Source organism: Castanea sativa, chromosome 5, assembly GCF_040712315.1.
Source record: "Castanea sativa cultivar Marrone di Chiusa Pesio chromosome 5, ASM4071231v1".
Taxonomy (NCBI): domain Eukaryota; kingdom Viridiplantae; phylum Streptophyta; class Magnoliopsida; order Fagales; family Fagaceae; genus Castanea; species Castanea sativa.
Window position 1 is genome coordinate 42,744,844 of NC_134017.1, and position 23,988 is coordinate 42,768,831.

The 23,988-nt window shown below is 33.6% G+C and overlaps 1 protein-coding gene across 1 annotated transcript; it reads left to right on the forward strand.

Moving 5' to 3' along the window:
- The first annotated feature begins 247 nt into the window (after window positions 1-247).
- On the forward strand, window positions 248-13,967 carry LOC142633500 (lysine-specific demethylase JMJ29-like). The gene is made up of 15 exons (XM_075807743.1): window positions 248-476; window positions 864-891; window positions 983-1,903; window positions 2,002-2,117; window positions 3,722-3,821; window positions 3,925-4,066; window positions 4,367-4,430; window positions 4,513-5,278; window positions 6,012-6,341; window positions 8,296-8,802; window positions 10,120-10,192; window positions 10,306-10,391; window positions 11,469-11,588; window positions 12,410-12,471; window positions 13,582-13,967. Exons 2-15 carry the CDS (start codon window positions 880-882, stop codon window positions 13,622-13,624), a joined length of 3,342 nt encoding a protein of 1,113 aa, XP_075663858.1. The 5' UTR covers window positions 248-476; window positions 864-879; the 3' UTR covers window positions 13,625-13,967.
- The last annotated feature ends 10,021 nt before the right edge of the window (window positions 13,968-23,988 follow it).

Here is a 23,988-nt window from a genome sequence, read left to right on the forward strand (position 1 = left end):
GGCCATTGATAGAGTAAGTGGCCATTTCAAGTTCGAAACATCCAACTTACTAATTTTCTTTGCATCATTAGAAAATATTACTTTTACTTTTGTATCTTTTTTAATTTTAAATTCATCAAGCTAATTTCGAAAAGGAGAAGGTTAGGCTGGTTATATATATGGTTTCCGCCGATTCCGCCAATTAATTTTTATTTTGGGAAATGTCTTTATTTTAAATTCAAAAAACACAAGCAAAGCCCGCGTTTTCTTTTTCCCTCTTTCTTTCTTTCTTCTTCACCGGTTCAGAGGGCTGTCACCACTCACCACCTACCGCCACAGTCAGACGATTGGGGCTCTTTTTCCTTTCCCCTTTTCTCTCTCTCTTTCTTTCTTTCTTTTCTCTCTTATCTTCTCTTTCTTTCTTTCTTTCTTCCTCCAGAAAGGAATAACAAGAAAGAAGGGTCTTTTTATTTAATACAAGGTTCTGTTCTCAAAAGGTATATTTGGGTTTGTCTATTTGTTATGGTTTATTGCAGAATTTGGGTTTTCTTTATTTTTTATATGTTGATGATTATTGAATGAATGTAGGCAAGCTGTTTGTCGAAAGGTTTTTCAGAGGATAAATGGGTTGTTTTGGGGTCTGGGTTTGTCTATTTGTTATGGGTTATTGAGTTCTTGTGTTGGGTTTTTCTTTCTGAGTTTGTATGTAAAAGTGTTACTTAGAAAGCTAGATGGTTTTTTTTTAGGGTATTGGCTTTTTATTTATTTTTGAATCTCTGATAATATAGATTTTGAAAACTTGAATGTTTGAATTGGCTTTTTTATATATATGGGGTTTGTAGGGTTTCTAATACTGTTTCCTTTGTTATTGTCTTATGAAACAGGTTGCAATCTGACTTGATGGCCTTAATGGTAAGAACCTTGTCACTTAACCTATATTTGTCTATAATTGAGATGGGTTTTTTGTTTTCTCTCTAATCATGCTGTTTTGGCTGATGAGCAGAAGGAAGAGGCTGTTGTGAATGTGAAACGGCGCCGCGGGAGGCCGCCTAAGGTGGAAGGAAAGCGAGACTCTGCTGAGGAGGAAGAGGCTGTGATTGTGAAACGGCGTCGTGGAAGGAAACCTAAAGAGGTGAAGGAGAACGGAAGGCCAGATTCCGCTGAGGAAAAGGAAAATCATCCTGTTTTGGTCAATCAGCAGAACGAGGGAAACGAAGATAACAACCAAGTAGTTTCGGAAGAAAAGAAGGAAGAGGTTGTGAATGTGAAACGGCGTCGCGGAAGGAAACCTAAGGAGGTGAAGGAGAACGGAAAGCCAGATTCTGCTGAGGAAAAGGAAAATCATCCTGTTTTGGCTAATCAACAGAAGGACGGAAACAAAAATAGCAACCAAGTAGTTTTGGAAGAAAAGAAGGAAGAGGTTGTGAATGTGAAACGGCGTCGCGGAAGGAAACCTAAGGTTGTGGAGGAAGGAAAGGAAGCAGTTTTGAAAAATCATGAGCAGCACAAGGAGCAAAATGGCGGCGTTTTGAATGATGAAGGCAAGGAAGAAAAGAAAGAAGAGGTCTTGAATGGTTCTGTTGAGGAGGAGGAAGAGATTGAGGGAGTGAAAAGTAGGTTGAGAAATGGCGGGATAAAGAAGGTTAGTTTTGCAGTTGATAATGATGATTCTCTGGTGAAGAATAAGCGTGGAAGGAAGAAGAAGGAGCAAACCAATGCTAACAAGATTGAAAAAACTGCTGAGGAAAATGATGGATTGGAGAAGCTGAAGGGGAAGCGTGGCACGAGGAATGATTTGGCTGTGGAAGAAGAGAAGGGGAATGAAGAATCTGCTGAAAGGAGTGCTGGTTATTCGCTGAGAGCAAAGAGAACTAAAAATCAAAACCCGGAAACTGTTGAAAAGATCAATAAGCATGATCCAAAGGTAACATCTTTATTTGAATCTTTGTGTAGTAGTAGTGATTGTTTAATTTGGGTTTGTTTAGTAGTGTATTACTGATTTGAATTGTGGTTGTTGAGCAGTGGATTGAAGAGGTGTCTTTGATGTGCCATCAATGTCAGAGGAATGACAAAGGCAGGGTTATTCGGTGCAAGAAGTGTAAGAGAAAGCGTTATTGTAAACCTTGCTTAGATAATTGGTATGGGTTTCTTTTATTATCCTTTTGTGTTAAGTCAGTTTCTTTCTATGCCAAGTTGTATTTGGCATTTAGTTTTCTGATGGCATACTTAGCCTTTCATTTAATGCTTCTGATCTGTTGTTTAATTGGTGTTTGTGAAATTATATTGGGAGAATTTCATCACTTAAGTCATTACTCTTAACAAATCTAAAAGTGTATTAATGTTGTCATTAAAAATTTTAAATAACATGACACTTATTGCACTGTCAAATTTGAAAAACAGAGTCTTAACTCTGAAATGAAGAGAATAAGGTCACTTTTTTTAATGATTTCTATAGTTGTAGGATGTGGGTTGCCAATGAGCTCTAGCTCAAATGGTATCTCCTCCTTTGCAGGAGCTAGTTGGAGGATTATGTTGTGGGTTGAACACCTGCTGGGTGTGAGTAACTTACCCTCCAAAAACGGTTACAGGGTGTGAGTTACTTTCATCCTTTGTGTGTGCCATGTTTTTTGGCTCACTTGAGGCCTAAAAATGCAATTAAGTATTGATCTGAAAATTGAAAGAATATCTGTGGAGTGTGTTGCATAAAATGAGTTGCATGATTTTCATACACTAGTTGGTTTGGACCATAATTCATAGCATGGACTCTTTCCATGAAAATAGTGTACTGGTTTTAAAGACTTAACAATCAGGTAGTAAATACCCCCAATGAAATGGAGGCATGCTATCTAAAAGTAAATCAAGATTCAATCAATAGCATTAAGTTGAAAAGGTTGATTTTGTCACTGAATATTTTCTGTGTTGTGATGATTAGACTTGTATATTGAGTTTAAACTCCCAAGAATGCTTCCATAAATCTTAATCACTGCCAAATGAATTACTACCCATGAATGAAGACCTTTTTAAAGTAGGTTTATATAACCCACGTCATTTTAGATTTAATGTCATGACATTCATTTGGTGCTTCTTGGAAATTTAATTGGTGGATAGACTGAACCCCCTTGTATAACTTTGTGCTCTCCATAATGTTTGTTTCATGTGTCTTCCCCTGTTATCAGAGTCCAAGTTACTAGGAAAACAATTTAATTATGTTTTGTTTTAATTCTTCTGTTTCTTCAGTTGTCAATTTTTATAAAACAAAAGGTGAAATTATAAATTACACCCACTTAACTTTGATTCATTTTCAATTCAGTCTCTTAAGTTTCATTTTGCCCCATTTGAATCTTTTTAACAGTTTAACTTCCATTTTGTTTCTAATGTAGGTCTTCTTTCTGCTTCCATTCAATTTGTCCTGTAAAATTACATTTGTTTTGGAGGTTCAAAAATATTATAATTAACAGTGAGATTGGATGGAGCTAGATAAAATGACCAAATGAAAAATATGTTATGTTAAAGGGTGTAATTTGTAATGTAGCCTAAAAGAAGTTGTATGGAAGCTTTGTTGTGGAACTATATTGGAATTGGTACGGTTACTTATGTTTGACTTGGCACTTGGAATTAAAAATACGAACATTGCAAATATTTGAAGCCATAAAATGAAAGTTTAAAAATAGGAGCTTTTGCTTGTTTTATTGCCTTTATTGTTTTGGAAATTTATATGAAGTATTTGTGTTGTGTTCTGTAGGTATCCTAATATTGAGGAGGATTACATTGCGGAGGCTTGTCCAGTATGCCGTGGAAATTGCAATTGCAAAGCATGCTTGCGTTTGGATGTACCTGTAAAAGTCAGTTTCTCCTTTTCCTACATCACATGAATCACTGGTATTCCCTTTAATGTCTTTCGATTATGTATGAGAAGTTTGACAAATTATTTATGCCTTAATGCAGAATTTGAAAAACTTAGACTTGGATATTAGTGAAGATGAGGAGTTTGAGCACTATAAGTATATGCTACAACTGCTTCTTCCATTTTTGCAACGGATTAGTGAAGAGCAAATGGTTGAGAAGGAATTAGAGGCTAAAAGACAGGGTATTTTCTTGTACTCTGTCAAATGAGCTTAGAAAATCATCTTTGGTGTGGCAGATTTCTGTATTTGTGTGGATTGGAAGATGTCTCATAATTGCTAACGGCAAAAATAAAAAATGTTAATTTTACTGCATGATGTAGTTTTGACTTGTGCAATTGCTGAACGTTATAATCTACAGTTTCCTTTCTTTAATTTAATCTTAACTTTGATTATTCCTCATCATTACAAACTAGTTCTCTTAATTAAAAAATATTGTTCAGATGTAATCTTTTGATTCGCTTGTATGGATGTTCATTTGATAGGGTTATTACTTCCAGAGTTAAAGATTGAAAAGGCAGATTGCCATATTAATGAGCGTGTGTACTGGTAAGGTCTTTTCCAGAAACACTCTGTTTCTAATGGTAACATTGTTTTATGAAGATTTATATGTTATCTCTTGCTTTTGCAGTGATATCTGCAAAACTTCTATTTTTGATTTTCACCGAAGCTGCCCTAGATGTTCGTTTGATCTCTGCCTTACCTGCTGCCGGGAGATTCGTGATGGACATCTGCAGGGAGGCGAGGAGGAAGTGGTTATTGAGTATATAGACCATGGATCAGACTATTTGCATGGTGGAATGGGGAAAAAAGTGAAATTACCTACTGAGACTAGCTCAATGGATACTATAAAGTCAAAATCTGAGTGGAAAGCAAATGAAGATTCTACCATTCCTTGTCCCCCTGAAGACATGGGTGGTTGTGGTCTTGGTATTCTAGAGTTGAAATGCATGTTCTCAAACTCATCAACAAAAAAGAAGAAAAGTTTGTTCTCAGAAATTCCAGTTTTAGAGTTGGTGAAAAAAGCGGAAGAAATTGCCAAAACTTACAACTTAATGGATGTGGCTGTTGCTCATTCACAATTTTGTCTGTGTTTCAAATCAGTTGGTGAAGTGGACTTAAGCAATAATAAGTTACAGAAAGCGGCTTCTCGAGAAGGTTCTGATGACAACTATTTGTATTGCCTGAGGGCCCAAGATATACAACATGAGGATTTGAAGCATTTCCAGTGGCATTGGAGTAGAGCTGAGCCTGTGATTGTGAGTGATGCACTTGAATCTGCATCTGGTTTAAGCTGGGAGCCATTTGTCATGTGGCGTGCAGTCCGTCAAATGAAACATCTCAAACATGATAGATTGTTGCAAGTTAAGGCCATTGATTGCTTGGATTCTTGTGAGGTTAGTTTATTTTATCGTTTTCTATTTGTGTTAATTATTCTTTCCTTTTGGCATTTAATTTTTTAGCATTAATGTATTGATGTTTGTGATTAATTTATTGTACTTAATTATTTTGAATGAGATTGTCTTTGAAAATTATTTAAATGAAAGGTTTTCTTTCTAGGAATTTTCCAATTCTTTTGTTATCAGGAAGATTTATTTTAGTTCTGCACTCAGTAATTTGATTTCCAGCTTTTTGGTAAGTACTGATAATACTTTTTTGATGCGGAAAAACCAGCATAGAGTTTAGTATGGTTATCTTGCTCAATCTAAGTTAGAAAAAAAGGCAGATACTGTCTTGCAACTTGTTGATTAGTGTTCCAGATCATTTACAGACAATGGGTGCATTAAATACTCTACACTTGGGAATTAGCAGCTGTATGTACTCCCTCTAATTGATTTTTAGGGGAGATGACTGCCTATGACTGCCTTCTTATCTTTACCTTTCATTCTGAAATTGGTATATAATAAAGTCTTATTAAAAATTTTAGGTCTATTATTTTGTGGTGGTTCTTTATTCACTCTGATGGTTGTTAATATGTATGTTTTTTTTGTTATATTCATAGTTGTTTTTAAAGCGTTTTTGGATTTGTTTGTTAAAATTCTAACTTGTCTACTCTGATATAATAAAATGATACGGAAATGGTCCTTGATGATTTTGCTTTGTGATACTAACTATTGTGATGAAATGCAGACTGATGTCAACATCCATGAGTTTTTTACTGGGTATACAGAGGGTCGGTTTGATCGTCATTTGTGGCCTATGATACTGAAACTAAAAGATTGGCCTCCATCCACATTATTTGAGGAACGCTTGCCGCGTCATGGTGCTGAGTTTATCTGTTGCTTGCCGTTTAAGGAATATACACATCCACGCAAGGGTGTTCTAAACATTGCTGTCCGGTTGCCTGAGCAATCTCTCAAGCCAGATATGGGTCCCAAGACATATATTGCATATGGAGTTGCTCAGGAGCTTGGCCGTGGGGACTCCGTCACCAAACTTCATTGTGACATGTCTGATGCGGTATGTATGGTCATGTTGCAACTCCTGCTAATCGTTTTTTTTTTTCCCAATGGACAACTTCTGTTTGGTTGAGGTACTGCATGAAAAATGCCTATCTGAGTTTATATAGGTTGAAGTGTGAGGGCCAGATGAGTTGGGTAAGGATTGGCATATTGTAAACACTGCTTGGCTGTCAATAACTGCTAATCACACATTTTACAGATTTGAGTCCGAGTCCGACGCCGTAATTGACCAAATTTGATGTCGCACATCATTTAGACTCTTGATCATTTTTTAAAATTATACGTGTGTGTGTGTGTGTATATATATATATATATATGACAAAGTTGATTGTGTCAGGTGTTGGGTTTAATGTTAGATGTGTATATCTATGCATGGTTTAGCTGGAGTCATCTTGGTCCAACTGTCATAATGCCATTGTGACAAATGAGGGTTCCTGATTTTGAGGGCAAGGACTCTGTTTTTCATTAAAAGTTGATTTAATTTTCTTGGTAAAATAGGTACGAAATCAAGGGTTTTGGGTTTTAGTCTATTACTCTACTTAGAGGCTTCGATTTGTTAGTCATGCCTTTTACCTGTCCCCTATCCTACGCATCGTGTTCTTGACATGGTATTGACTAATGCTGAAGTAAAAGGAGACAATGATATTCTTGCAGTAGTGTGGGGATGATATTCGATGATCATATTTTGTCCGTCTGATTGCTTGTGTATTTACATTTAACACTTCTCTTGGGAATTTTTTTTTTCCTGTTCCTCCAATTTCTTCCCTTTTTTGTCAAATAATGAACTGCTTGCATATATTAATCCATCAATTTCTTAAGTATAAAATTATGTATACTTGAAATTAAATTCTTGATGTGATCATTCACCAAGAAAGTGTAACTGGGCTTTCTTAGTTACTTGTTTGTCTTATTATATAATGGCCTGAATGTTTTATTAATTGGACATGGGGGAGTACATGGTGCAGTTTGGCTGGCCTCTTTTTATTTTTGGCAATTGCACTGATCTGGTTGGTGAGCTCTTTCTCTTATCAGCCAGGAAAGTACAGTGCATTGGTTATTATGCAAACATTAAAGATAAAGAAAAATCTCCAAATTTTAGCTAGGGTTTCTCACACAAAAAAACCCCCTCTAAATTTCTAATTCCACAGAAATCAATCAATCCCACATGCCATATCTAAAGAGAAAAATTAATCACACCTACAAGCAGGGGAAAAAAAGCTTACAGTAAGGCCGGATGTAAGTATCAGAGGGCGAGTGTGCTTCAGTGGCAGTGAGCTGGTGAGATTGACTGAGACATTGAGGGCTTGAGAGGTGAGAGAATGAGAGGAGAGAGAGGGATTGAGGGAGAGATGTTGTTGAGATAGAGAGTGAGAAATGAACTGATATAAACTAGAGAGGCTGAGGGTATTTACGTTGTAAACTTATACAACGGTGTTTCTTTAGCCATTTGCTTTTTCTCTTTTTAAATCTCAATTGATCACCGCACCACAGTGCCTTTGGTGTGCATTTTTTTTTCCTGATCACTGGAGTGGACACTTTCGGTGGTCATCACTGGCAGCCGGTTTGGGTTGATGGGGTTGGATTTTTGTATGACCCTTACTGTGCTGCCTGTATTTTTATTATGCTAAATTTTGTGACCAATTTTTTGCACTGTTGCTCTGTGGTATGCAACGTGCTTAGGAAGTAGCTGCCATTTTTTAGAATTCCACTATTATAACTGAACTCAAATTATCTTATTTCCTTCATCTTGTTTTGTTTGAATATTAGTATGTGATTAACTTTTGGGCGATATTAGATTGGTTCCCAATCTTATTGCTGTTAATCCTTGCATATATCTTTAGTTGTAATTTGTATGTAGCTCCTTTGATGCACATTCAAGGGATTGAAATATAGCTGACACTTAACTTCTGTTTGATGTTATAATTTTATTTATTTTTAATTCACTGAATTAGGTGAATATTTTGACTCACACTGCTGAAGTGCCACTTGAAAAGAAGAACCTTGAGAGCATAGAAAAATTGAAAAAGAGGCATTTAGAGCAAGACCGAAGGGAATTATTTGGAGATTTTCAAGCTGTGGATGAAAAAGTAAAGAATAACATTTCTGTTATTGAGTCTTGTAAAGTTACTGCTGATTATAAAAATATTAGTAATGGATCTGGGGATCAAAATACTGGTATAACTGTTGAGCTTAATGGTGATTGTGGTGAGTCAAGGTTTAATGGGAAAGACTTCTTAAGTGGATCAGAGCTGGAAAAGAATGAAAAGGCAAAAGTGGATCAAGAAAACAGTGGTGGGAGTGATACTACAATTTCTAGAAATAAGTTGGACAGGTTAGAAGCTTCTCCTGGTGGTGCTGTCTGGGACATTTTCCGGAGACAAGATGTTCCAAAGCTGCAGGAATATCTTAAGAAGCACTTCAGGGAATTTAGGCACATCCATTGTTGTCCATTGCAGCAGGTAATTGTCTCTCAATTTCAATTAGATACAAAATTTTTCTTTTTGTTTCTTAACTATTATCATTATACTCTATTTATAAAGGTGGTGATAAATTACTTAAAGAGTACTATATTCTTTTGGTTAATCAATGTGACACAGCTTAGGCACTAGTGGAAGTGAAGTTAATTCTCTGTTCCTTTTACTGATTCAAACAACCTTATGGAATAAAATTACTTAGTGTCTGGCAAAGTTGTTTTAGTAATTAAGATGTGATAGTTAAGATTTAAACCTAGTCATCTTGAATTGCCTACTGCTCTCCTCTTTGAAACACGTATTTATCTTAGCTTTATTCCTAAAAAGTCTTGATAATTTTAAAATTTCTGTTATCTTGTTGTATGAAGAGAATCATGGGAAATCCAAATTGGGTAACAAAATGCAGGATATAGGCCTGACCAGCTTTGTACCAGCTGGGAAAGCAAGGCGAATGAAGTACTCTTTGATTAGATATATAGCATATTGAATTCATCAACTGTGGTTTATAACCTGCATAATTTCTGGTGTTTAAGTCAGTGAACATATTTGATATATTTGATATATATTATATACACTTGTGCAGTGTTGTTAGAAGCACTGAGCGCACTTAAGCGCAAAGGTCTCCTGGAGCCTAGGTGCAAAGCGCAAGCACGCGCCTGATTGATGTAAAGCGCACATTTAAAAAAAAAAAATTAATAAATTAAAAAAAAATTATTAATGATCAATACAACAATCAAGTGATCAATTAATCATATAAATTACAATAAAACATTTTATATAATAATTTATATAACATTTATATAATTCTTTTGTGCTTTACAAAATATAGGCAACCATGATATTTGATGGCCATGATTACAAAATATGGTTGAATCAAAATAGAAGTATAGAACCAAGAAGACAAAGGCTAAAAAGTACTAGAATGTTAAGTAATGTTATCTTTGTGAGTGTCTGATTTAGCGTTTGTTTGTGTGGTTGTAGTTAAAAGTTCAAAAATATCTAAAGAGATAGGCTTAGGTGTATGGTAGCACACCACATTATTAGTTTTTATATATTAAATCAATGACTTATATTAAATATATTTAGATTTAGTGGCTAAAAACAAATCAGGATATTTTTTTTAAAAATGTACAAAAAGCTCAAAAAAGTGCGCTTTTGTGAGGGCGTTTCGCTTTAGAGGGAAAAAGCCCCAAGGGCTTTGTGCTAGCGCGCTTTTAACAACACTGCACGTGTGTGTGTGTTTTTTTTTACTTGTTAATACTCGGTACAGTTCTGTTGTATTTATCATATCTTTTGGTTGTATAGGTTGTTCACCCTATACACGATCAAACATTTTATCTTACTTTGGAGCACAAAAGAAAGCTCAAGGAGGAATATGGTCAGTTTTTTATATAGTAGTGGCGCTAATTGGATTGAATGCTGTATTCCTTTTTGTCATAAGATGACTGATTGTTCTTGGGCATACTTTTACGCTTCTGTGCTATAATATAGGAATTGAACCATGGACATTTGTCCAAAATCTTGGAGATGCTGTCTTCATTCCTGCCGGCTGTCCTCATCAAGTTAGAAATATAAAGGTAAAGTAGTTTGCTTTTGGTGTTTATTTCCCTCCCCCCATGATTTAGCATATAAAAATGGGATAGGAGTTTACATATTGCACCAGTGATTTGTTATTCACCTTTCATGAATTCCAAGCTGGCAACGTAGGGTGAATGTTTGCTTAAATATGAGAATTGTTGAAAGCAGTTTGGTTTATCAATCATTCTAGTCTTTAGTGGTCCACCTTTCTGCTTGCTTGTCTCTTATTCTAGTGATGCTCTTTTACTGTTTGACTAGGATGTGGGCAATTAATATTTCACTTATCATTGACATTGTGGCCTTTAAATACTAGGATGATATCTCCGTGCTATGGTTGTATTCATGTCATTTATAAGTTATCCTGTCCTACAAAGACAATTTGAGTGTCATCAGTTCATTGATTATGTGATTGTTGAATTGCATATCTATTTTACTGTTTGGGGGGATAAATAATATTTAGGTTTCCTTCATGTGTGTTTGGTTTGGAAGGGGGGGGGGTTGGAAAAGTGGGGGATGAAAAATATTTTGTTTGGTTGAGAAGAAAAATAAGAGGATAGAAAATGGAGTTTGTATAAATTTACTCTCATAACCCTATTACATTAAAAAATTAATTTAATACTAGTTTGTAAGAAAAAAAAACCTAATGTTTAGAAAATAAATACTAAGCGTTAGATTGAAACCAAAAGAAAAAGAAAAAAAAACTAACATGGAGGGAGGAGAGGAGCAGATGGGTAAATTCCCATGTAAGCCCTCTCCCTCCCCTCCCCCATTTTCTCTCCAAGTGAGGGAGACAAGAAAACATCCCAAAAATCACCCCGCACTCCCTCCCAACCAAACAACCTTACTATTCGAAATACCCCCTATTTTCTCCTCTTTATTTTCTGTCCCCTCACAAATCACCCCAACCAAACAACATGCTTAGATCTCTAATTGATGAGCTTATGTGCCTCATGACTTCCATTTTAAATTTGGTGTTGATTGTGATATATGAAATTGATTTCTATTTATAGATTTGTTCCCCTATACATATAAATAATTATGTATTAACGATGAATTGTCTTTTCCTTACTATTCAGTCATGCATAAAGGTTGCTCTCGATTTTGTCTCACCTGAAAATGTTGGAGAGTGCATCCGTTTGACGGATGAATTCCGTACACTTCCCCAGAATCATAGGGCAAAGGAGGACAAGTTGGAGGTATGTAATTGAATTTATCTGTTTGATGCGACCATAAATTTTTATAAGCTTTTTTTTTGGCCATGTTAGGAGGATGTTTCCACTTTTGCTTCCTGTACAATGGTGCAAATGGTGGTTGAGCATCTCATGAATATTTCTGTGAATAATGTTGCTGTTCATTGTTATAGTTCTTATTTGTAACGCTTTATACCTTTTCATACCTGCACCTCAGTGATTTTCTGGTGTCAATGTGACCTTTCTTTGTAGTGGTATCGTCATGGAGCTTGTCATAAATATATGTTTCTAATAAAATATCAAATATGTTTTTGGCAAGTGTTATTTAAAAACATAATTAATATTGCTTGATTACTGTTGCCAGATCCCTATTGATGCCATTGCAATTTCCCCCCTTCTTTGCCCAAGCAAAACTCTGCTTTCCCTCATTGTGATCTAACCATTGTTGTATTGCGCCAGGAAAACCCACCTTCTGCACTCCACTGCTATTGATTCCACCCATACTGGTTTACATTCAAAAATGTTTTATGTGCTCAATTCACTGGCACCTTACCTTATTGCTTTTCTCTAGAGTACAATGAATATAAACTGTAGGAGAAGTGCAGCATAATATGGAAAGATATGTTGATAGATATTAAGTTGGATGCCCACCAAAATTTCATTTAATCCTGGTGTGTGCTTGATGTAGTTTGGTTGGCTGAATGTGTTCAATGCCTAGGACTTTGTGGTATGCATGTGGTAATTATATAATGTGAAATAGTTACTTTAGACACTGATGTATAAATCTTGTGTATTAAGGTTTTTGATTGTTGTCTTTCTTGAAGCAGGTGAAGAAAATGACTATTTATGCTATGAGACACGTTGTAGAATTTTTGGAGCAGAAACTAAGGTTAGTCAATCACCATAAATTCAAGATAATATATAAAGCTTTTTTAGGATAGCCTAAAGGAAAAGTGGCCCTGAAATGTCTTTTAGTGGACATCTCTTACGTTACTGTGCGTTTGTGAGCCTAATTTTCTTTATGCTTCAACCTATAGCCATCTTCTTTAACTAACTCTTCTGGTTTCTATCAGTATTACTGACCAGCCAAGATTTCATTAATGTGGCTGTACATAGAAATCTTATAGACTGCTTTCCATTAATTAGTTTTAGCCATTTTAGACTTCTATCATATTTCTTGGTTTAATTATGCTCCACTTTAATTCTTCTTATTTTATATATTCCTTTCAATCCTTTTACGAACTTTAGCATAATTAGACCTGTTTTTTTAATGCATCTCTCCTTATTTAGGAGCCTATCAATCTCTTTGGGATCTTTTTTGTATTCATATGTAGTTGGCATTTGGCATCAGGCAATTTATCTGTAAATAACTTTGTATTCCAAATTCTTAAAGGATATTTATGCCTCTGTAATACCTTTGTTATCTATGATGACCTTTCTGTATTTATATTATTGTCATATATATATATATATAAAAGCACAGTACATATCATTCATGTCCTTAAAAGTGGTACTGTTGAGTGCTTAACAACTATGATGTTACTGGAGAATCTTGCTCTTCCTCTCTTTTATTTTTTGTTCTTTTGGTTTTTTCAAGGTATTATTGTCAAGGCATGGGCAGGAAATTATTTGTAGAGGGTTGAGTGCGGTTAAATGCGGATACAAGTGCTAATGCTTCATTCTTGTTCTCTGTATCCTTGACATCAAATAAATATATTTGCATGACACATTATTGTGTCTTACAATAGCTGGGACCATTTTCTTGGTTGGTCAACAAATTTTGCTGATGAAAACAAGCTTGTCAACTTTCTTCATCTATATGCATTTGTCAAAGAATGACAAGCTTTTAAATTGATTTTTCCATAATTAAAACTTTTTAGCTAAAATGGAGTGATTTGCCACATGTCAATTGTGTTGAAATGGTGCTTGAAAGTATATCACCATGCCCATTTTTGGATATCTACTGAAATAACCAATTGTGTTAATATTTGATTTTCAGGCCTGAGACGACTACAATTTCTGTTTCTAAAGATTCAAAGTAGGTTCAACTTCGTTGGTGTAGATTTTTGGCTGGTGAAACGGAAGTGCATTGGTGGTTTGTAAATACAGCTGGGTCATATATAACACTTTTTGGTAATCGGTATATATTATTTACGTGCTTTTTGTCAAGGCCTTGTCCTCTGCACTCCATACCCTAGTTCTTGGAAGGTTATGGAGAATTTTGTTCTAGTCCTACCATCTTTTGGGAATGTGAAGCACAAGAGATTAGTATGTAAATGCAAGAACCATGTGGATACTGACTGCAGGTATTATTCATTATGAATTGTTGTTTGAATTATTATATGGTAAGGATATGATGGTAGTCAGTAGCATTTGTGTTTGAATTTCATTCTCTTTCTCGTAATGTTGCTTTTTTTTAAGAAAAATTTCTTGACTTCGAACTGACAATACCTTAGTTTAAAAAAGAAAAACAAAAACAAGAAGCCTAATTAATTATGGGAAATGTTAACAAATGCTTCAAGAGTATTGGTTTAAAAATTATTTTTAGAAATATTTTATTAGGAGAATGATAAGACTAAATGTTGTTGATAGCTTTTTATACTTCCTATGAAAGTGGTGTTAAAACTTTTCTATTATAGTTTATTAACATTTGCTCTAAGGACATCTATTAACACGACCCATTAAGTATATATTGGCCTGACATGACATAACAGTTCCTTGTCAGGTTGAAAAGGAAGGTCTCTGCATGCTTTTAAGTGCTTAAAGCAAATTGTTCCAACAATTTTTCATTATTTAATACTCAATATTGCAAAAACTTGAATCCTGCTTGTAGTTAGTTATAATTTAGCGCTCTGCAAATGTTGGGACCTGAAAGCATGAGGTATAAGATAGTAGGATTGTAGTTAGTTGTAGTAGGATTGTAAGCTGATAAAATGAAATCTCTCTTCAGAATTGCCATCTGAAGAGAGATTTCATTTTATTTGCGTACTCTTATGGGCTTTTGAATTTATGGATTCATTATCAAATTATGGATGTTATTTCTTGATTCCATCTCCACTTGTAGTTTTCACATATACGATCTCTCTTCGTCTTCTTCTTCTTCTTTTTTTCCCCTTTATCTTGATGCAAGTGGAATTTGATTTCAAGATTCTTATATGCGTTGGGAGAATTAACCACTTCCACTTGAATTGTATATGTGAGACATTAACAGGTCTATGAGCTATCAGTTGTTATTCATGGTTAAATAACTATCATGATGAAGTACACATAATTAAGATTGAGCATGGGTCAGATTTGGGTTGGGTTCAGATCTGACCCGATTGCCATTATATATATATATATATATATATTTATATATATATATATATGTATTAATAGGTAAAGTTGAGAGAAAATCTAATTAGGTTTTAAATTGGATTCCAATTGTTATTTGATTTTGCGTCATGTCTTATGTAAGTTTTTTTTTTTTTTTTTTAATTTTTGTTCAAGGTGAGTTAATGAGGTGTATAAGACGAAGGGTCTATATAAATAAATGAGAGGTGCTACGTCCACAACATTTTTACAACAAATTATAGGTGGTTAGTTGTTATTGGTTCAAATTTGAACCTAACATTAAGATTACTTTTTTGCCCCAACAATAACAACCAGTAACATCCTGCCACTTAGGATTTGTTGTAAAAATGTTGTAAAAATGTTGTGGACATATCATTTCTCTAAATAAATCATTAAAAGCTCAATAAACAAAAAAAGAAAAAAAAGAAAGAGTAAACTCGTGTATATCCAAAAGAAATTGAAATAAAAAATGAGAGAGAGTATAATTTGAATTTATGTGTAATTGTAAATTTTTTTAATTGTATTGTGTACATGCACGGGTTATACACTAGTGTAACATAATGACATATTAGATGGAATGTCATGAAATTGTAGATTTGTCATTTACGGTAGATATGAGAGGTTGTAACTGAAATAACTATAACCAAGTTGAAGAATCAGATTCTATGATGTCATTGGACTATCTATAACCTCACCCTAACATTAATTACAAATAGATTTAAATTATACTCTCTCTTTTATTATTATTTTTTATTTTAATTTCTTTGGATATGCACATGAGTTTACTCTTTCTTTTTTTGTTTATTGAGTTTTTGATGACTTATTTATATTAGACATTTTGTCTTTTGCATCTCATTAACTCACTTAGAACAAAAATTAAAATAACTTAAATAAGACACGTGACGCAAAATTAGATTTTCTCTTAACTTTATCTATTAACACACACATATATATTTAAAGATATATAGATTAATTGATTGTCTTTTCATACTTTGATCAGTCAACTATATTACTGAGTCTCATCCTTTTTTTCAAGTAGGGTTTTACATGGGCATCTTATTTTTCTTCTTCAGTTGAGGTCTTTGTCGCATTTTTCTTTTTCAATCATTTTTCTATATATTGTAGAACATGCAAGCACCTTCTATTGTCTCTAAAAACTACTGTATGTTATCTTTCAGATCTAATGTATAGAAAGGTAATATTCATTGTCTCGACCCTCAAAAAGATAGAACCATTGTAGATTTTTTAAAAATAAAATGGCAACCGAGGTTATACGCCATGGATCACATTTTTATAATCAAATATAGACTCGAAACAAATTACAATACAAGAATGAACACATATGTCAAATCCCAAATCTAATCTCCTTGCATGAGGATAGCATTTTTAGAAGGAATGTCAGCTTTTCGCAAGAGATTGATCATAAGTAAGAAGAAAGTATGTTATATATGTGATAGGGATATAGAACTTAATATATAAAATTGAGGGACAAGATGTATATATGTGTGTGTGTATAACATGTTCATTATATGTCAAGCATGTTTTCATTTATTTATTTTAATAATTTGATAGTATGGAGGGTGGATTTGAATTTGATCTTTTCATTAAAGTCCAAAATATGTTCCCCCTCCCTTGAATACAAAAAGTGCTCAAAATGTCCCCTCACTTTTACTTTTAACACTAAGATTGCGGGTGGGTTTCAGTTAGCTCAACTGATAAAGTTTTTGATGGTTGTATAAGAGATTTGAGGTTCAATTCCCGCTTACACAAAAAACTAATTGGTGTCTTAGTTTGATGATAAAGAGCTATCATCAGGAGCAGATGTCATAGGTTGAAACTCTCTTTAAAAAAAAAAAATTCTAAGATTGCAGGGTTTCAATTAGCTATGTGAGAAAAACTTTACATATGCCCAATACGTAAAGTACTTTTTCAATCTTATGGACGCATGAACATTGTACATGTCAAACTCAATTGGATGTTTTCTCACATATATTGTCTGGTCTAAATCATCATTTTAGAAAAATGTTGATTAAATGAATCCAAGTTGGGGGCACATGGCACAATAGGCGCATGACGGAACAAAATCTTAATTTTTAAATGACTATTGGATTGGTCTGTTTTGTTTTGATCAAGGCCAAGAATGAAAAATTTACATATTAAAAAAAGTATCGAATGTTTTGGATACATGCAAAATCACACTCACAATATGCCAATTTCATAAGTTGTGACAATTTTGTTAATAAAAAATCTTAGGAGTTAACAATGTCAATTTTATGCCATTGAGTAGTTCAAAACTTCAAATGGAATGTTTGAGCAAAGTAAGGGAGTAAGGTTGTGAGTTCATTCATAGAGTAAGCATGTAATTTATAAATAAATAATTTTTTTTCTATTTTGTAATATTTAAATGGGAAAAAAAGCACCTTAATTTGTTGGAGGACATTTTCTAGAGTTAGTATCAAGTAATGATCCAACGTGGGATATTCCACAATTGGTAGCCATAATCATGAGTGGCTTGTGCTACGCACACGGTTAGACTTTCGTAAGTTGCATTACATAATATGTACTTAGATATACACATGTATAGTGCTTAAAATATGCTTTTAAAATATCTTAGGGGTGCTTGGTATAATGATTAATGTAGAAGAAATACTTTTCACTTTTAGATCTCATAGGGTGCTTGGTATAATGATTAATGTTCAATTCCTTTGAACCGTAATTCGAAAGAGAGAGAGAGAGTTGTCATCAATCTATGACAACCCACTTCCAACATGAGTTGTGCTCTCTACTATAACCAAAAAAAAAAACACTTAAGAGTTATTCATTTATTATTTTGAAACATGAAAAAATATGCACATCATATCAGGCAAGCCATATCACCAATGGCTTTGAAATCCCTTTATTATAATAAGCACATCATGTGACAAAATATGTTAGGCTTTATCGAAAAATATTAGCAGTAGATAGGTTAATAATTTGATTTGTAATAAAATCAATGTCCAAGGGTTAATTATTCAAATCGATAGTCCAAAGACCAAATGGGCACTCATGTCAATGTGACAATGTCTAAAAGTGATATTTGCAAAAATCCTTTGGAGGGGAAAAGGAATGGAATATTAAATGTTAAAGGACATTTCATCTATTCCCTAGTTATATGATATATCTTAAAATTTAAGGTATATCACTTCAAAGACACAATTTAGTTTAAATCCAAATGGTATAAAGATAATGACAAATATACAAGGAGAATGAAAAACTAAAAAAAAAATAATTGAAAATTTGCCAAGCTTATTTTGGAAATGTCTTTCTTTTATTTTATTTTATTTTTTTGGTAAAAAAAGAAAAAAGCTTGTTTTGGAAAGTGTCCACTTTTGCTTTTGTTTTTTGTTTCGGAAAATTCATCAAGCTAATTTGGAAAAGGAGACTTGGGCCGGTTATTAGTTTTTATTTTATTTAGGACCCAAAAGGGACCCCTTTATACTAAATTCAAAAAACACAAGCAAAGCCCAGCCCAGCCCTGCCCTCTGGCTTATTTAAACAACCATACATAGCCCACAACAGCCAACGGCTCTTTTTTCTTCTTCTTCTCTCTTTCTCTCTCTCTCTCTTCTTCACCGGTTCAGAGGGCTGTCACCTCCTACCGTCACCATCAGACGATTGGGGTTCTTTTTCCTTTCCTCTTTTCTTTCTTTCTTTCTTGTTGGGGTTTCTTGAAAGTTGAAACTATGTCTCTGTCTGCCTTTTGAAACCCAGAAAGGAATAACAAGAAATAAGGTTCTGTTCTCAAAAGGTGGATTTGGTTTTGTCAAGATTTTGGGTTTTCTTTATTTTTTATGACTTTTCTTTAATTACATGTTGAAGGTTATTGAATATATGTAGGCAAGCTGTTTGTTGAAAGGTTTGTTAGAGGATAAGTGGGTTGTTTTGTGGTCTGGGTTTGTCTATTTGTTATGGGTTATTGGGTTCTTGTATTGGGTTTTTGTTTCTGAGTTTGTGTGTAAAAGGGTTACTTAGAAAGCTAGATGGGCTTTTTTTAGGGTTTTAGCTTTTTGTTTATTTTTGAATCTCTGAGAATATAGATTTTGAAAACTTGAATGTTTGAATTGGGTTATTTATTTATTTATTTATGGGGTTTGTAGGGTTTCTAATGCTGTTTCCTCTGTTATTGTCTTATGAAACAGGTTGCAATCTGACTTGATGGCTTTAATGGTATGAACCTTGTCACTTAACCTATATTTGTCTATAATTGAGATGGGTTTACCTTTTCTTTTGTTATTGGGAAAGAACATAAGGTTTTTCAAAAATTTCTTTCATGCAACCAAACGCTATCTTTGAATTTACAATGTGATTCCGGTAAGTGAAGATTTGGTAGTTTGGATTCGATTACTATTGTATTGACTTTATTCCTTGTTTTGCCGCATTTTTCTTCTCATTTTCAGTTTGGGTTTTAGTTCAAATATGTTCATTTTTATAATGTTTCTTTATGATAAAACTTAACCCAATATTTGATTTTATTTTTTATTTTTTTATAAAATAAAAAAATTATGTGCTCTTTGCTGTCAATGTTTCTTTTAGAACTAATTGGTTGCTTTCTGCTAAGCTTCATTGACAATGCTTGATTAATTAAATGAAATAAATGCAAAAATGAAGCGCAGTGATAAATTTGAAAACATGTGGTCAGCCCTGATTTGTTTGTTTAAGATTAATAGCTTATTTGATGAAAAGTGAGGATTTGAAAATTTGTACATTAGAATCTTAAGGCTTTGTTTTTATTTTTTGTTGTTGTTATTGTTCACTGTCCTATCTTTGGTTACTTTCTTTCATTTCATTATTATAGGCTCCTATCTCCAGTCCGTATGAACATATGCCCTTTGGATCATTATATATATATATATATATATATATATATATATATATATATATATATCTTCTATTTATTACTTGATTAAAATTAAAATTGAAATTAAAATTATATCAAAGTGAAATAAAGGTCACCATGTTGTCTGTTGCTTTGAGCAGTTAGCTTTGTATGTAAATGCAGCTTCTTTTTTTTTAATTTTAAATTTTAAATTTTTTTAATATTACGTTTTCTATTAAGAGCTTCTATTTTGAACCTTTCAACTGTGGTTTTATGTTTGGTGCAAGTTTACTACCAGTTCAAACATAATGTATCAAAGCATAATTTTGCCATCTGGATTTTCTTTTCAAAATGCTTGGCAATGGGTTCAAGCTGGATAGGGATGTGATTCAACTAGTTCTTGGTAGACTATTCATTCTGTCTAATAGTCTAATTAATTGATGTTAATTGGAAATAGTGATGTTCCTACTGTGTTTTGCAGATAATTGTGGATTTGATATGCAACAGTTATGCATATTGTCTTGTTTATATTGCTTTCACTTAAGAAATATTTATTCTTTGGTAAATTGTGATTCTGTGATGCCACATCTCAATAACAATTTATTAGAATGAATTATCTTGCTTTTGGAGGGCTTTATAGAGTTGGTTGACAATTATTTGCTGCTTCTTTCCTCTTTGAAAAATTAATGTTAAAACATGTCTTATTTTACCCTATAATTTTGTTGATATTGTTGGCAGTATAAGGATAGTTGAACTGGATAGACTAGATAAACCGTGAAGGTCCAAGGGCTCCATAGTGACCCCAGTGAGCCAAAGGCCTGAAAAAAATCTATGCAGAACCAAGAGCCACAAAGCCTTAGGGCTTTTTAAGGAACTGATCAATTTTCAAAAGATCCTTGTGTATAGCATATGATACAGATAGAGCCCCAGTTTACCTATGGCCTTTTATGGAATCCCAGCATGAGTTAAAAAGAGAGACTACTAGACTAGTTGTTATTTAAAAAGTAAGAGGGTTTTCATTTTCGAATGACTACCCATTTAGCCCCAAAAGGTCAAGTTCTAAACCGGCTGCTTCCTTCCCAATGTGGATGTCTATGGAAATATTTGCTTTGGGCATTCTTCAGGTACTTTTTTTTTTCAATGTTTTTTTGCTGGGCTTGTTGAGATCATATAGCACTACAATAATATATTGCTGGAAGTTCAATGTGTCGAAGCAATGATATGATTTGGCTGTGGTCTGCTGCTTCATAATCTGATTACGTGTGAAATCTTTATCTACAGGATAAATGCACCATTAACTGGGATGTACAATTTGGATTTGCAGTACTAGTGAGTAGGGGAATCAATTTGGCTTCATAATATGATTTGTCTTCAGGTGTTTGTTGGTTCCTTCTGAAATGTGTTTGGGGAACTTCATTGCAATCGCAATCTTTTTAATTTTTAATTTTTTTAATGCCTCTTCCTTCTTTATTTTTTGCAGATTTTATCTTATAGGTCTTAGATATGCCACACTTACTATGGCTGTGATTAGAAGTCTGCTTGCAACTAAACATTTGTAGTTTTCTTAATTCCTTTCATCAAATGTCTACTTTTTTGTCAATATACACCATAGGACGTGCATACATTATTTCAAAAAAAAAAAAAAAAAAAGACAAGTTTGAGTTGTCTCTTTCTTTTGGTAGACAGATTTATGCAAATAAATCAAAATATATAAAATCTATTTGCACTAGGGTATTTCAATGTAGTAGAGGTGTAAGTGGAAACCAACATGATAGATATAGTTTGGTTATGTTAGTTTTAAGAATGTAATTTCTTCTTGCTATGTGTTTTTGCCATATAGTGTTTGGGTTCTGAAAATTGATCCATTGATGTGGGCTGATACTCTTGCAGGTGCATATAAAGTTGTGGTGTGCTATCATAATTTTCTTCTGTTTAATATAAAAATAATAATGGAGGACTCGAATTTATGGTTCTTCTTTTTATCTTATATGAGTTGTTTATATCTTTAACATATTATTGCTAAATCCAAATCCAATTCACAACAGTCCTTGTACTACTCTGCGGATGCATTCTCTACTGTTGAACACACACAATACATTAGGTGATTACATGCTTTTGTGGCTCTGGCAAAATTTTTTTCGTTGTCATGTTATAGTTTGTAGAAACTGCTTTGCAATATGAGTTTGGTCTTTAGCTAGAAGATGCTTTTTTTTTTTTTTGTTCAAAGATGAATGTGCATTTGAGGTTGTTTTCAAAATTATTATTGTAGATAAGTGTGACCATCATTGTAATCTTATATGGTGCATATGTAACTTACCACTAAAAGAAATTGGGTGACAACCAACCTGTGTGACAATTGGACTACCTTCTTCTCAAATAGAACTATATAGATCTCAGCAAGTTGAATAATGAAGTAATGGTAAAAAGAGAATAACTCATAATAGAAGCGTTCATTGCCCAGATTACATAAAAAGCCTCTCACTCTAAAAACATGATAAAGGGCCTATTAGCAGCCCCTCCAAACACTTCTTAAAGTTTCATGTGCTCTTTTTTTTTTTTTTTAATGAAATTTCTCTATGGTGTTGATTCAGTAGATTTTGGAAGTTGGAGGTATTTTATGGTAGTAGAATGTGGAGTTTTGCTTAATTCTCAAGGAATTCTTTCTTAATTCTTCTGTTAAAATAAAATTAAATGGAAGGTCTTCATATTGGTGTACTTTTATTGTTGATTTTGGCAGGCTGAAAACAAAAAAGTTGCTCTAGAGTTTTGGAAGAGAGCTCTAAACCCTCTAACATGGACAGAAATACTGCGTCAAGCATTGGTTGCTGCTAGTTTTGGTTCAAAGCTAGGTGCAATGTGGAGGGAAGCCCATAACAAGGTATTCAAATTATTAACTCTTGGTTTTGCACCTGATTTAAGTATCTGTTTAGAAATAGTTTATCTCGTTTTTGCTAATAAAAACCTTTTATTGAAAGTATCGTAGATAAAAGGTAATTAAATAAAATAAATAGGTGACTCACGTGGGACCCATAAATAGTAGGAAAAATGAGCAATAAGTTGGCTTATAAGTGCAGCCCAAATGCTTATTGGTGTGATAAAATCATAATTTCTTTTTAAATAAATTTTCCTATAAAAAAAATTATGTTTAGATGTTGTAGATGGTACCCCTTAATTGGTTTCTTATCATATGAATTTGATCACTAATGAGAAATAAAATTATTTGTTATTTCAAAAGATTTGAACATGTGCAAAAAAGAAAAGAAAGTCTTTTAATGACAACAAGAAGAAACTTTTGGTTGAACTTTTAATTTTTGTACTCTCTGCCAAAGTGTGGTTTTGGACATCTATTTAGTCTAACTCAAAACTCTACTTTGGGACCTTGGGTTTAGAAAGTCAGACAGTCTTGGGATTATATTCATACAACCCCATAGTTCCTTGAACTCATGATTTCTCACCGTAAAGTCTAGAGAGGTCGTACATATTTGGGAATTGGTTATGTGCTCGTGAGTTTTGGACACCTTGTTAGCCAAAAAAGAAAAGACTTTATACCCATACACCAATTCATAGGTTTATTAAGTCAATGGGTTACATACTTAATCTATAAAAAAATGTATGTTTTAAAAATCAGCATTGATTTTTGACATCGAATAAACCCCAAACTATGCTGAAAATCTTTCCATTCTTTTATAGAGACAAAGTTATTGCCCTTAGGTTTGATGAATAGAGTTCTTGTCCCTCAATCCCACCAAGGAAAAAAATGTGTTACACATGACAACTAAATTTGGATAACTAGATGTTTCTTCCTTCATAAGCCTTGGCCTGATGCCCTTGTAAAGAAGAGGGTTCAAGAATTCTGCTTAATTACCATTTAATTCACATCGAGTAGACCTTCTGATATGTGTAATATTTAATTTTCTTAATTTTAATCTTCCATGTTTCCGTTGTCAGGGAAATGAGCCTCATGGTGAAGTATGGTCCACCCCCCTTATGAGCACACGCGTCCTTGCATGTGGGGCCCACACTTCTAGCCATTTCCTTACAATTGTAATCTTAGCTATACTATTTATGTTACTTTGTATCATAAATTGCTCAATTTCCCATACATTTCACATGTCATCTAATAGGGCAGACTATATGTAGTCACATGCAAACATATCTATGCATTCATTTGTCATCACATAGTCTAGATTATATGTTATTCTCACATGTTCAAGCACC

Bases quoted from the DNA above. Each gene is read 5' to 3' on its own strand.
- LOC142633500 (XM_075807743.1), top strand. The intron at 2,118-3,721 runs GTATGGGTTTCT...TGTGTTCTGTAG, and splicing joins AAACCTTGCTTAGATAATTG to GTATCCTAATATTGAGGAGG. The intron at 4,067-4,366 runs GTATTTTCTTGT...TTCATTTGATAG, and splicing joins ATTAGAGGCTAAAAGACAGG to GGTTATTACTTCCAGAGTTA.